This window comes from Netta rufina (genome assembly GCF_964035555.1).
Source record: "Netta rufina genome assembly, chromosome: 12".
In the NCBI taxonomy this organism is placed as follows: domain Eukaryota; kingdom Metazoa; phylum Chordata; class Aves; order Anseriformes; family Anatidae; genus Netta; species Netta rufina.
The window spans coordinates 5,483,622-5,497,907 of NC_140135.1; the positions used below are offsets into that span (position 1 = coordinate 5,483,622).

Consider the following 14,286-nt stretch of genomic DNA (forward strand, 5'->3'; position numbering starts at 1 on the left):
TCCAGAAGAATTTGAATTAAAAACATGTGCTTTTTTAGCTAAATATAAGTCCATTGTACACAAACAATGAAAATCTCTTTTAAAAAGAATTCTTATTCTACATGCCAAGGGTTATACAATCTTAAATAGTGTGGATCCTTCTGTGTGGTGTCACTCGGTGAAAAGACTATTCTGACAATCTAGAAAATCAAATAAAGATCAGATACAAAACCCTCTGGCTTTTACTACATATCTTACTCAAATTCTTTCCAAATTAGAGCCCCAAATTTATCATTTTTGGCTAATAAGAAAAGGAGTTTGGGAATCTATTTAAAACTTTCTGGAGTGTATGTTGCCTTTTTCACTGCTATCAGAAACTATTTGCTCTGGACAGAGATTTCTGTGCGCCGTGGATGCAAGCATTGGTTAGAAGCACAAGAAGCCTGGGCTAGTGCATCAGAAAGTTAGATGGAACCATATTAGCCAAAGAACTAGAAATCAATTGGTCTGCTTCCAAGATTCAGTCTAAAACTGCTTTCACATTTGTTTTAAGCAACCAGAAGCCATCACAGCTGCCAAAAGAAGCAGTCCAACATTTCCTCCAGCACTGGTCTTTCATTCCTGCCCCGACACATCTCCTCTCGGGTGTCAGCACCAGCGTCCGTGTAAGCACATGGCAAGCAGCTTTTCCAGCCTCCTCCCAGCAGCTGCTCCAAGCCGTGACCATTTGCGATGCCCGGCTCCGTGCCCTCTCAGCCCCCAGCATGGTTTTGAGATGCAGAGAACCGTGCACTGCGCTGGAGGTGGGGATGCTCTGAGCTTTCATGCCAGCAGCAAAAAGCCACCCCACGTCTCGTTCTCCATTCCCCTCCAACATTTTGATGATTTTCTTTTTTTTTTCCTTCTGTTGCACATTGAGCTGATGATCTCAGAGAACAGCCGTTGATGACTCCAAGGTCTCCTTCCTAATTTATGGGTGCCAAGTCCAAGTTCAGCACCACTTAAGCATAGTTTATGTTATTTTTCTCTAGATGCATTGCTTTACATTTATCTAGACTAAAGCTCCTCTGCCAGCTTTCTCTGTGCTCGCTTTTGTGAGATCCTTCTGGAGTTCCTCAGCACTGACACAATCCAAAAGGACATTTACTTCTGTTCCTGTCAGCGGTGTTGCCTCTCTTTTTCAAGCAAGACAGCAGACCTGTATTCTTCTAGGAATGTCTTTGCTCATATAGAACATTCCCCATGATATTGCTTAATTTATCTGGCCCTTTTCCCTGGGCTGAAATCGTTCTGGCCACCTAGAAGCTGGTAGATATATTACCACTTGTTTTCATAGGAAGACTTACAATGAATAATTTTGTATTACTCACTCACATATGCTTTTAATAGCAAATGGTAATAAGGGTTCCAACATCCTACACTTAGGGAGGGGGACATTTACATACTGCTGCTAGCTAATCCTAAAATTTATAATGTGTCCAGCTCAACAGCACATTTCAAAGTGTCCTGTTAATCGACCACAAGATTTTGAACATTTTCATGTTCCTCCTTTCATTTGCCCAGTTCTTACAAAACTTCTGCAAGATTAAAGCACCCTGGTAATGAAATTTCCTGGAAAAGATTTTTCAGTGTTTGGGTGTCTGCAAAAATCTGGAAGCCAATTTACACACTGGAAGATTTAAGACCGTTCCCATAGGAGCCGTGTCCCAAAAGACACAGGATCTGGTGTCTCCCTCCCAGTTCCACGAGCTGGATAGCCCTCCAGGCCTTTTGTTCTCCCTCTTCATCAGCTGACTGTCATGATGGTCAAAGTAATAACCCTTCACACTTACACAACAACTCAGCACAAATACAGCTTCAGAAGGAGTTTTTAGAGGGGAAACCGAGCCCTGGAAAAGCGATACGTTCATAAATCTTCTGCATCCTGTGCTTGTTTTACTGGACTGCTGTGCACCAAAGCTGGATTTTTCCGAAGCTCTGCACCCAACTCACGCTCAGCATGCGTAGGTCCTGTGTGACGCTGGCATGGAAATTGAGATCATTGGAAAACCTGGCCCCCAGTGCTTTGAGAAGGGGTGGTAATCGAGAGACCTGGCCTGATTCCCCTTCCTCCTGTGATACCCCAGCCTCCAGAACCTGCTTGTGTGTGCTGTGATTGAAAGCAGCTGCACAAAAGTGTCTGGGCAGAAAAAGCTCTTCTGGTGGCTGCAGCCTCTCTGTAAGGAGCCATGCCTACCTTCTGCCTGGTAGGAGTGTGCAGAAGACAGGAGAAATCCGCGTACTCGGGTCTCCGAGATCTGGGGGTGGATTAGCTTTCAGTTAATATCTCTGTTTCCCACGCAGCGTGGCAGAGCACACGTCTCAGAAGAATGCTGTCTGCACCAGGCTTCCTTCTTCCCACCGCTGTGCAAAGCCAGCCCTACCCTTTGCAGATCTCTTTTGACCATTTTTTTTCAGAGATGAATGCTCAGACTGTACTTTCTGTAGTTTCATTTACATCTGTTTTATATTATTTGCAGTTTTCCTTTATCTGGGCCATTCCCTCCCCACTGCTCGTCCTTTTTTTCTTCCCTCCCCATTATCCCTGATAACTGAGAGTTGCTCGTAGCCCGTGTACGGTTACATGCTGTCATCCCTACAGACCTTGCAGCTGCCAGCTGTCTTAAAACTACACCGGGTTTGCCTATAGAAGTCATTCTTTCTTCATTCCCTCTGTCTGGCTCTGAAGGATACTGGCTTCCTTAGCCTTCCCAAGCCTGTTGTCAGCCCTAAATTCACTTTTCCATGTTCAGAGAAACGGCAGTGCCCCAAGCCTGTGCTGACCCACATTCCAGCGGGCAATTACAACTAATAACATGCACAACCCAGCATATCAAATGTATCCTGGAGGATACAGATGCGAGCTTGTACTTTGGAATAAAAAACCTACCCCTGTCTGAAAAATGTGTGTGTGTGGGGAAAGTGTTTGTTTTCCTGACGAGGAGTGTCCCAGCAGCTCTGGCACCCTGAAGGGGCCCAACTGCAGGACACAATAGGGCAGGGAAAACAACAGAGCCTGGAGCTGGAGCCCATTGAAAATGCCGAGAAACTAGACAGGCAGAACGGGATGATTCAAAGTGGAATTAGCGCAGGGCAGCGGGGTGACCGTCTCTTGCCGCTGGGACGACTGCAGCACCGAAGAATCTCGTTTTAGGCAGGAGCCAAGGGGCAGCACAGAAACCAGGCGGCGGGGAGATAAAGCGGGGAGCGAGGGAGCGTGGTTGATGGAGGCACACGCTCCGTGCCCGGCTGGAGGAATGTCCTGGGTTCCCTCGTGATTGGCTGGGGAATGGAGGAGTCAGTTTTCACGGGGGTTGATCAAAAAGTTTCCTTTTGCTTTCCAAAGTTGCTGTCTGAGCGGAGGCATCGGGAAGAGGAGGCCGGTGGCTGTAGCGTTCCTCGGGCAAGCTGCTTCAATGCAATGAGAAGGCTTCTCTGCCCGGGGACACACAGCCCAGAGCAGGCGCCGAGAAGCTGCTTTCCTCCCTCTCTCTCCCAACTCCTGCTGGGGTTGATCAGCTCTCCCTTCTGGCATGCGTCTCATCCCTCAGGATACGATGTCACAGTATTCTACTAACTTTCTCTTGCTTCCCATACCAGAGTACCCGGTGCTAGACTGCGTGCCCAACAAAATCATCAAGCTCGTGGTGCTGGGTGGCAGCAGCGTGGGCAAGACAGGTAAGCCCACAGGTGTCCTTCGTGCTCTTTGCTTGCTGCTGGCTGCCTGCGACGGCGGCTCCGATAGACCCAAGGCTGTGCCAGCCCCTTTAACCATTGCAGCTGAAGCATTTGGAGTTACTTCGTGCTTATGTTTGTTTGCTCGGTGCCTGGTTTGCCGGGAGGATTTGCTGCAGCTCTGTGTGGCCAGCCAGTGCGTGGGCACTTCTGTGCTCACAAATGAATCTCTGGGGTCTTGTGCGGAGGGTTTAACATCTAAATTTCCACTCAGAAAAAAATGGGGGTAGCGATTTTTATTCTCCTGCTGTAAATGATGTATGGTCTGTGGACAAATAACAGCGCAGGAGATGTGTCTCCCTGTATTACTCTCCAAAGGAGAGCAGAAGAAAGGAGGGTGAGGGAGCATTACTGCTTTGGAGTAGATGGCTCATGGTTTCAGAAATAATTACGGGAAGATCTGGTTTAGTGCATCTGGGGTTCCACAGCACTCAGCAAATTGTTTCCTTGCTTTGGATTTGAAGCAGCTATGTTTCTGTATTATTTTTAGGTAACTTGCTGAAGGTAGCTGCCCATGTAAAGGTAGCAAAGAGGTGACTCAGTACAGACTGTGAGAAAAATGATTGTTTTAAATGAAACCTATGATACAGTTGTTTGCAGAACAAAACTTTTTGTTTAGATATTAACTGAGTGGTTTTGAAAATTATTGGGAATCTGCTGAGATGAAAGCACTACAGGAATATAAATTCCTGTGGCAAAAAATGAGATATAAGTGTTATAAAGAGATCAAAAAAAGGAAAATGTTCTAATCCAATAGCGTATAAAAGCATCACAGGTTAAGATGAATAAGGAGGTCATGCCACAGCATGACCCGTGTGTGCATAGCACATGCAGTTTGTTTGCTGGGTGTGATTAGATATCACTAATGGGTTTCATTAGAGGGGGACTGAGGATTTTTAAGGCTGGGAAGAGCCATTTGATCCATCGGCCACACTTCTGATATGGCACAGAGGTCTTAAAGTTGGTATTGGGATTAGTTTCAGTATAGTAAGGGGTTGGCTTGTTACTCTTCTAAATTATTTTAAACCAAAGGTCAGATCATTATATCTGCAGTCACAAGCAGCCCTCCACACCCTATACCGGATAGCCTCACTGAACTGGAGGGGAATTTACAGTACAAGTTGCTAAACACTGCATTAGGTATCACAGCCTGGCCCCAATCTTTTTCTGTGTGTGTGTGTGAGTGCAAAGAGAAGGATCTGCAGAATAGCATGCAAGCAATAGCAAGATTAGCTTGGTTTCATATTATGCTAACTCTTCCAGTCAGATATTACACGTGTTCTGCAGAGACTGACTTTGGTTCACATTAAAGACCCATATTTTTTTCATTGTTTTACAGCTCTGGTTGTGCGCTTTCTCACTAAGAGATTTATTGGAGACTACGAAGCCAATACTGGTGAGTCTGCTCTCTACTGCAGTGTTGCAGATAGCTTAAAAAGGAATCTACTCAATTTTGTGACGGGCGCATATTACAGGAAAGCCAAGCAGTGTTAGATGTCCATAAGGTGCATATTTTCAGTTAATAGCCTCAAGCTATGAAAGCAATAAATCAAAGCCTCATTATTTATGATCCTTTTAGCTGCCTTTTTTTTTTTTTTTCTTCCCAACATGAAGGAAAAGGATCAGAGTAAAATGCTTGCTTGGGGACATACCTATACTAAAATGTAGACTCTAGGAGCAACTGGCATATTGACTAAACCGCAGAAACCCAATGCTGCTCTCTCTGCAACCCCAGGGAAGCCAGAGGAATTCCAAAGTGTGTAAAAGGCAGTTCAGAACTTTTTTTCCCCTTTGTATCCCCTTCTTTCAGTGTCTTTTATGACAAGGGAGATTTCAAATTGAAGTCTTCTTTCCATAAGATAAGCAAAGTGGCCACGCAAACTCCTACTGTGTTTCTTGTTTAATCCTGACACCTCAGGGGATGTGCTGTTTAATTCTCAGCCTCTGTTCCAAGTGCTAACTGTATCAGCCAGCATTGTAGAAGGGATCACTGTGCGCATACCCACTAGCACATCCCACACGTAGGCCGCCTCAGATTTGGGGTGAAAAAGAAGGGGATTCAGAGCAGTGACTGCTCCACTTTGGAGACACATGCTGGATTTAGAATGGGGAGCTAGGAATGGAGATGGCAGTACAAGACACCTTTGATCTCTGCCTGTCTGATGAAATACAGTCTGAAAGCTCCTCCTTACAGCTCCCTCTCACTGACCCTAAGTAACCTTGATGGTTGCCTGCACTATTTCTCTTTCTTTTCCTTCATCTTTTCTATGGGAGACCGTAGATCAAGTCAGACTTCTGAGCTTTGGAATGGATTGGTGCCGAGAGCCACATGCTTTTCTCATTAAGCTACCAGCCCAACAGCCATGCTGTAGAAGAAACAAATATGCCAGAAATAAGAAACAGGTGGTATTGTATTTGTGATCACTCAAGCATGCTTTTCCTCCGCTTGGGTATAAATAAGAGCACAGCGTCTGGAAGTACCTGGTCTTTTTTCTGCAGTGCATTACAGAGTAGAAATAATATGTTGTCTGGTTCAGGGGCGCAGTACCTTCCCATAAACTAGTACCAGCTTTTTTTAAGCAGCTTAAAATCTGATGTGTTTTAATAAATAAATAATTCCCAGGAGGGCTATTTTACCTCACGGAGTCAGTATTAAAATATAATACGATAATGTTGGATCCAGATGCAGCAAACTTTGCCATATTAAATTTCCTTATATTATAAATGTTGCTATGAGCTCAGAATCTTTTCCACTGGAATAAAAGCACTTGTTTCCCTGAATCTAATCTTACAGAGATAATTTTCAGAAGTGACAGCATTGTTGTCACTAACTGACCTCCCTGTTGGTCTGAATTCCTTGCTCTCCAGTAGATGGGATTTCTCTAGGTTTGAGCCGAAGTACATCATTTAAAGTGTAGCGATGACAATTATATTTGGACAACTCTGAAAGGTCAAACACAACAGCTGTAGATATAGCATTTCTTGTACATCCATGTGACTTGCATTAAGTTCCAAAGAAAAACGATGATGACATCAGTCTCTGAAGCTGTCCTTATCACAACCACAGATAGTTCATAAGATCAAAACTTAAGTTTTCTTTGTCACTTCATCTGCATTCCAGTACCAAAACGAAGTTCAAGCCCAGAACAGTCATGCTCCTATGAGAGCTGGGTCAGCCCTAGACACTTTGCCAGGGCTTGACCTTGAGTATCAGTCATTCAGACTAACCAGAACTCTGATTTAATCTCTGGGGATTTCAACCAAACTCTTGACTGCTAAAGTCGTACAAATTCCAAAAAGCATCTGGGTATTCTGTATATGCTCACCTGCTTTGTGTTCAAAAATTAGAATACTTCCCTTAAAAAAAAATAAAAAATAAAAAAAACACTTTCAGAAAAATGCAGTAGGAATCAGCTCACCTATTTTAGAGTAAACACCTGGATAGCTTGGCTTGAGATTAAAAATATGTGCCCTCCACATTTTAAAAAGTTAACAAAATGGACTGGAAATCTGACTAGGATTGATGCACCCACTGTAACTGAGTATTTGACTCACTACAAGTGCCACCCCTCCCATATACCATCCTAGGGATACAGTGGGAACATCCAAACACACAGCAAAAACAAAACCACTTTACTTAAGTAACCAGCCACTCAGCCTCCCTGGTACCTTTCACTTTTCTACAAGCAGCTACATATCATAAGCTTCAAAACTAGATTTTGACACTTCCATTTTGCCTTTATGTGCTTTTCCTTTGTTGTTACAGTCCCTGCCCCTAATGATCTTGCTTTTTCCACCAGGTGCTTTGTATTCAAGAAAGTTCACCATAGATGGGGAACAGATCTCCCTACAGGTGCAGGATACTCCCTTTGTTTCACTGGAGGTAACACATCTGCTCAGTGCATTGCTCACTACTTTACAGCACAGTTACTGTCTGTTGTTTGTTGCCAGCACTGTCATCTGTTAGTATTCCAGCAGAAATACACCTGGGCTCAAACTCAAAGGAAGACATTACGGGGGTACCTTACACCCACCAAAACGAGCCCTTGAAGAGATTAAATCAGGCTCTTTTTAGGAGTAAGTCAGAACTAAACCAAATCTATTTCAAATACATACCTACATCCCAACCCTAAACAGCAGGACAATCAGGCTGGCTTGCTCTTGCCAACTCCCTGACTTGTTTTATTTCCTGTCAAATAGTTTTTGTCTCTGTGCAGCAGAAAACTCACCTGCCCAGAGGCTCAGCTGGCTCACCTTACGTATTTCGATGCACCCAGAATCTCTCTTCTCCAGAAAAGGTGTTTCTTTTCAAAGGGACAGGCCTCACAGAAACTGTCATTTCCAGCTAGGGTGCTTTTCAGTGCTTTCCCTACTTTTTCATGTTTTAATTTTATTCATTCCTTATTTCTCAGTTGTTGGCATTTACATATACCCCTCTTTCTATTCTTATTTTAGATATTCAAGGTTTAATGTTTGAACAGGAACCTGTTTCTATAAATATTCTTACAAACAGATTCCAAAATAAAGATAACTTTTTTTTTGAAGATCTGCTTTATGTGTAAAACAACATGATGAAAGTGGTGTCTGAGCAGCAGGAATTGTAATGAAGTTTGTTTTTATAGGAATGTTGGAAATCTCAGGAGAGCAATAATTCCTATAGAATAGCTGAGATTTCATGGTAAAATTAGGAATCCTCTTGTCGCCATCAAATCTAAACTTCTAGGTTTGGCTTTAACCTCAGTCTGTGCTCAGACTTGGCCAAATATATGTCTGGATGGGAACACCACCATCTCTCATCCACTTTCAAGCTAGCCCTGGACAGCTTTATATATCCTGTTTAGTCTGCGTGGACCCACACGAGCACGGGCTCATTTCTGTGCTCATGAAGAGCTGTTCCAGCCTGAGATTAGAGAACAGGGTAAGCAAAGCTCCCCCAGCCTCAGCTTGCATGTCCATTTTCTCTGACAACCAGAAGCAGATTGAAGTGGAAAGCCTTGACAAAGCTCCAAAGTCTCTGCTCCAGAGGTGCACAGAGCAGAAGAACCCTCGTTTATTCGGCACACTAAAAAGCAAACAAAAGCCATTATGGAAGTCCTCCAAATATTCAAGTGGGACTTAATTGTACAAAGACCCTACGCCAGCTTGCTTAGAGAAGACACAGCAAAGAGAAGCTATTGGTGGTGATTAGGCACAACAGGGAATGCCTGACAGGCTTAGCAAAGGGAATCCCTTCTCTCTTCGGTCCCCTGGAGAAAGGAGGGAGTGAATGAATTTAACTCCCCTCTCACACCAGATACATGTTTATTTTCTGATTTCTCTTTTTTAACTAAGACTCTGCCCTAAAGTTCAGAGACTGTAACCAGAGCTCTGCAAAATGTATTATGCCAGCAGCTGAGGTTTCCTAGTCAGGAACTCTTCTAATTTAGTTAGGGAGGAGTTTCATTTTCTTTGTCCCAATCAAAGGTCTGTTCTGTTTCAACAGTTCCCACAGACATGCTTATCTTAGCTTGGATCTCTGCTGGCATCAAATAATGTATCTGAAATCGTTTGAAAGGATTGTTCCTGAACAGAACTCAAGACTGAGTGAGAATAGGTCAGATTTTCTGTTAAAATCCTTAAGAAAGAGAGTTGTTTGTGGTGGGCAGGCTGAGCAGAGTGTTTCAGGAGGAAATCATGTGGAATCACTCAGGATTCTTGCCACACTGGAAATGTTAATGTTTAAGAGAGAAACAGAAGCAAAGAGATAACTGGTTTTGTTAGATGATTCATTGCTGCTTGGACTATACATGGCAAATGACTGTGTGTTTCAAAATTCATTCTGGAGCAGAGATTTCCATTTAAAAAGTAGCCCATTAGCCTTTGATTTTCCTGAATAAAGCATTCCATTGGGGATTATCCATCCATCTCACTACTGGGTGGGCCTAGCTGGAGTAACTGAGAATTCCTGCTCATTAGGGCTCCCTTGAACGTACACCTTCTCCCAAAACATTTTCCAACGCTTGCCAGAGCAATTAGTTCTTTTTCCCCATAAAGGAGTTTGCTGGTGAAAAGAGGCTAATTATCTACAGATTGGATACAACTCAGACACCAACAGTGCAAATTGCCCTTCTTCCCACAGCCTGCCCTGGCCTGGCTGAGTTCACTCTCATTTATGTGGCAAGCAAAGCTGCTAGTGAGGCTCCCTCTTCCTTCTCTATGCAACCCTGATTTCTTTTTTTTTCTTTTTCTTTTTTTTTTTTTTTCCCTCGGTTGGGGAGCAGGGTTGAGGAGAGTGATCAGGACATCTGTTAAACAATTTCACTGCTAATAAAGGACATTTAAGATTTAGGTTTATACTACTGTGAGCTGGCAAGAGCAAAGAATTACTAGGTATGATGGGCCAGTGCCTGTATTGCCCATACTGAAATAAGTACAGGGCAAATAGGTATATCAAAAGGGCAGTTAGAAGAACTGCTGCTGAAAGTTTTAAGCCTTATTTAGACTCTGAGCCTTCAGATACCCTGCTTCCTCCTTCCCACAAAAGGGTCTTGTCTGTGGTCCTTCTTTTAAACTGTCTGACGCACCATAAAGAACTAATCAGTTTTGCTCATTCTTTTCCACCTCTGCTTCCTGAAGTTAGGCTTTGTAATTCATATTTAGATGTCTAAGTAAACGTGATCTGTTTTGGGAGATTGCTGAGCACATGCAAATCCTGTTAAAATGCATGAGAAAGGCAGATAAGTGTTATGTAGATAGATAGATATTGGAGCATAAGTTCTGATATTTTAAATTTCCATAACTAATATTGAACAGTGGCTAAATTTTTAACATATTTTTTGTTCTTTCCTATGACAAACTAGATTTCTGTCAGGAAACCTCTAAGTGCTTTTCCAGGTGTTTTATGCCTTTGGAATGAGTCATTACATGGCATCACAGACACATGACAAAACAATTTGTGAATGATGTTGAAGTATGTGAAATGTTGCCTGTTTCAGTTTAGGAAGATACTATCTGACCTCTTGTGCTGGATCTGTCCTTCACAGCCAATTAACTGAACTGTTTACTGGGCACATTCTGTCGGCCAGTAACTGTTAGATAAAATGTTCACGGACATTAGTGGGCTTTGGAGAGGATTTAAAATGCCTGTTCTAAGTCTTACTAAAGTTCATGAAGATTTCTTGAATAGAATTTAGCAACAACAATATCAAAAAAGCTGGACTCTATTTATGATGCTGAACTCCCACTAAAACACCCAGGAGCCTCTAATTCCTTACAACTTCAGCAAGGGCTGAATGTGTGTAGTGTCTTGTTGGGTATGGCAGACATTGCACGTTCCGAGAAAGCCTGGATTATTGACAGGAATGTCAGTTCTTATCAAACCGAGAATCCTGGTAATAACTGCAGCACTGATCTCCCTATCTAGCTGGGAAACATGCCAGCAGGGATAACAAAGGGTAGAGGATTAGCTGAAAATAGCATCATCTTGAAAAGTGAGCAGATCTCTTTTCAAGCTCCACAGTATTGTGGTATTGTATTCTGCTTTATATTCCCCATGCTGGTGACTGCTATAGCTGTGTGAGTAGGAGCTGTGATGGACAGAACAAGCGTGTGACCAGCAAAGCAGTAATATAAACCCACGGCAGCTCCATAAATGAGCAATGAGATTTCACCTCATTTCAGTGCCAGTAATTGGCTATTTGCAACAAATTGCTCTTTCAAAGTAACTTTGCTTCTGATTATTTGGAAAACTATATGGCAGTAAAACCTGTCAGGCTTCACTTAACAGAATTAGTGAGAACCCCCAACCATGGAGACATCCAATGCAAAATTGGAAAAAGACATAAAAAAACACCTTGGGGAACAACCATTCACTTGCAATAGTATGACTAGCTTGCTGAGATTTTCTAACGCTCCTACTATGCCAATCCCAATTTTATCCACAACAAAAGGGCAGGTTGCTGTCATAAGGATTTACTACCAGAGAATCCAAAATGAACTTTTCAATTTCAGTGTTAGGTTGTTCTCTTATTTTTAACCGATTGGCTTTGATCGCCCTCCGCTTCTGTGCTGCTTGTCTGTCATATGCTACTGACACAGACAGGAACTTTCTCCTGTCCTCAGTGCATCCTCCAGCAAACAGCGAGGTTTCTGCCTGTCTGCTGAGCAACAGCCGTACTAGTACACAGCTTTGAGTAGCTATCGGTGCTGTATGACTGCTTGCTCCGTCTGCTCCCTGTTCTCAGTTTTCTAATCTCACACCTCTTGGTTTTGACGGCAGGATGACACTGACAGCATATGTTGCCAAGAGCAGATAAACCGTTCAATCTACTGGGCAGATGGCTTCGTTTTTGTTTACTCCATCACAGAATATGAGAGCTACCGAGTCATCCGGCCCCTATACCAGCACATCCGCAAGATTCACCCAAACGCTAACATTCCCCTGCTTCTGATGGCAAACAAAGGAGACCTCCTGCGAGCCAGGCAGGTGTCCTCCAAAGAAGGACTCCAGCTGGCAAGCGAACTGGGAGGTACTTACTACGAAGTCTCAGCTCGGGAGAACTGTGAGGGAGTGCATGAAGCCTTCCAGCAGCTCTGCCAGGAGGTCAGCAGGATGATCGGGAGCTGCAACGGAGAGAAACGAAGAGGCCTCCACCTTGTCCGACCCAAGTCTCCAAACATGCAGGACTTAAAGAGACGTTTGAAACAGGCTCTGACTTCCAAAGGGAAATCTGCCACTACGCTTTGATGTAGCTGACAGAAATTGGTTTCTACATCACTGAAAAAGAAGGCAAGAAAATAAGCTGGTATTAAGGGGCATCAGCAATCAGACTATGTGGAAGGTTCTTTCATATTGTCTACACATCTTCCTTAAAAGTCCCACATCCATTCAGCAAAGGAACTTACAGAATGTGCTTTTTGGGGCAAGAATTTAGAAACTGTGATTTAAAGAATAGACTGTCGCAAAATATTTCTGTTTCAAAATGGACAGTCATACAGTTTAGGCTTAAAATGTAGATTTTATTAATAAAATAATTAAATTCTACTATTAAGAGAAGTGGCTTCTCTTGGGAGTGGTTGTGTTCCTAAGCATAGGCAATAAGCTACAGAAGGACACCAGGAGAGTGACAGGAGCTATAATGAGCAAGCAAAACTTAACAGATTTGCTTAGTCATGAGACTGGAAAATAAAGGCAAAAAGTAAATGACAAATATAAATAGTGATAAATAATAACTTTTTTTAAAGGTAATAATTCAGAAACTGCAGTTTAGAAAGTGTTCTTAGGAACTTGGAGAGTGCGTTGCAAGCTTATACAGTGTCTCATTAAAGGGAGATTACAAAAATGTAATTTTTTCAGATTATTTTTCTTTAAACACTTGTTATTTATGAAAGTGATTATATGAGCAAAATACTTACTTTTAGCAGCATTTTGTAGTCAGTTTTTTGATGGTCTACTTGTCATTTTTGTGTAGGCTTGCTACATGGCAATGAGGGACAAATAGAGCAGTGCAGCTGTAAAACCTGCTCCAAAAAAAAAAAAAAAAAACAAAAAAAAACCAACTGTATTAATCAAGACCAAGGACAGAACCTAAAACTGTTTAACTTTTTTTTTTTTTTTTTTTTTTTTTTTTCCCCCAAACTAGTTAGATTTTAAGCTCAAAGATACTGCTTTAAAGAAATAAGGTCATCACACAAAGTATATCTGATTCAATTTTTTTATTTTTTTTTTTAAAGAATAAATGCTTTTATGATGCCTGAAATTCCTGGCTTCAGGAATTTATCATTTTGTTATTTGCCTAAAGCCAGACTTTACTCAATACCTTGCAATGCATCCAAATCACCAGTCTGTCAATAAATATTTCACTGGCAGCATCTCACTGCATTGGGCGCAAAGGGATTTGATTTGGGTGCATCATGTGCAAAGGGATTTGAAGCTGTATCCTGTGAGCTGGCCAATTTTATGGCAGCAATGACAACAACATGAAGCATCCATCATTCTGTTCCTAGTGGGAGCAGAGAGAAACTGGGCTGGACCATGCAAAAGTCAGGATGCAACGATCTTTTCTTTAAACACACCACCCGAGCAATTCACGGGACCATGAAATGAAGTAAAGCTCAGTGATTTACACCAAGGAACACAGAAGGGAAAATCCTGGTTTGATGGATGTGGAAAAATACTCCCAGCTGGAGTTTCAGCCAGCAATACCGAGCTAAATCAACCTTTTACTTGTGACCAGCAAACATGTAAATCGAGTCTGATGAGTATTTATGGAGCTCAGGTCTTGAAAATTTATTTTACATTTTACTTGTCCCTGTACTAGACAACACTAGTCATGATTTTCCTTATCACTTGGATTTGCTTTATCTACAGCTCACCTTCAGTTTTATTTATTGTTTTCCACAGCTGGACGTCTGAGCGTATCTTGTGGTTGGATTAATTTAAAATTCTTTTGTTAATACAAAGCAACTGCACCTTTTTTAAAACTGTTTTCAAGTGGTAGTAGGGAGCAAAAAGGAAAGTTGGATCATCCAAACGGGGACTCAAACACTATCAGG

General features: G+C 42.4%; 1 protein-coding gene across 1 annotated transcript; it reads left to right on the forward strand.

Moving 5' to 3' along the window:
• The first annotated feature begins 3,340 nt into the window (after positions 1-3,340).
• On the forward strand, positions 3,341-12,677 carry LOC311213739 (ras-like protein family member 11A-like). The gene is made up of 4 exons (XM_084293945.1): positions 3,341-3,696; positions 5,093-5,149; positions 7,554-7,636; positions 12,011-12,677. Exons 1-4 carry the CDS (start codon positions 3,552-3,554, stop codon positions 12,476-12,478), a joined length of 753 nt encoding a protein of 250 aa, XP_084150071.1. The 5' UTR covers positions 3,341-3,551; the 3' UTR covers positions 12,479-12,677.
• The last annotated feature ends 1,609 nt before the right edge of the window (positions 12,678-14,286 follow it).

What these genes read in the sequence shown, in the direction of transcription:
- LOC311213739 (XM_084293945.1), top strand. Translation starts at nt 3,552, where the DNA reads ATGCGTCTCATCCCTCAGGATACGATGTCACAGTATTCTACTAACTTT. An exon ending in CAGCAGCGTGGGCAAGACAG is followed by an intron (nt 3,697 to 5,092) that starts GTAAGCCCACAG and finishes ATTGTTTTACAG; the next exon opens with CTCTGGTTGTGCGCTTTCTC. An exon ending in CTCCCTTTGTTTCACTGGAG is followed by an intron (nt 7,637 to 12,010) that starts GTAACACATCTG and finishes TTTTGACGGCAG; the next exon opens with GATGACACTGACAGCATATG.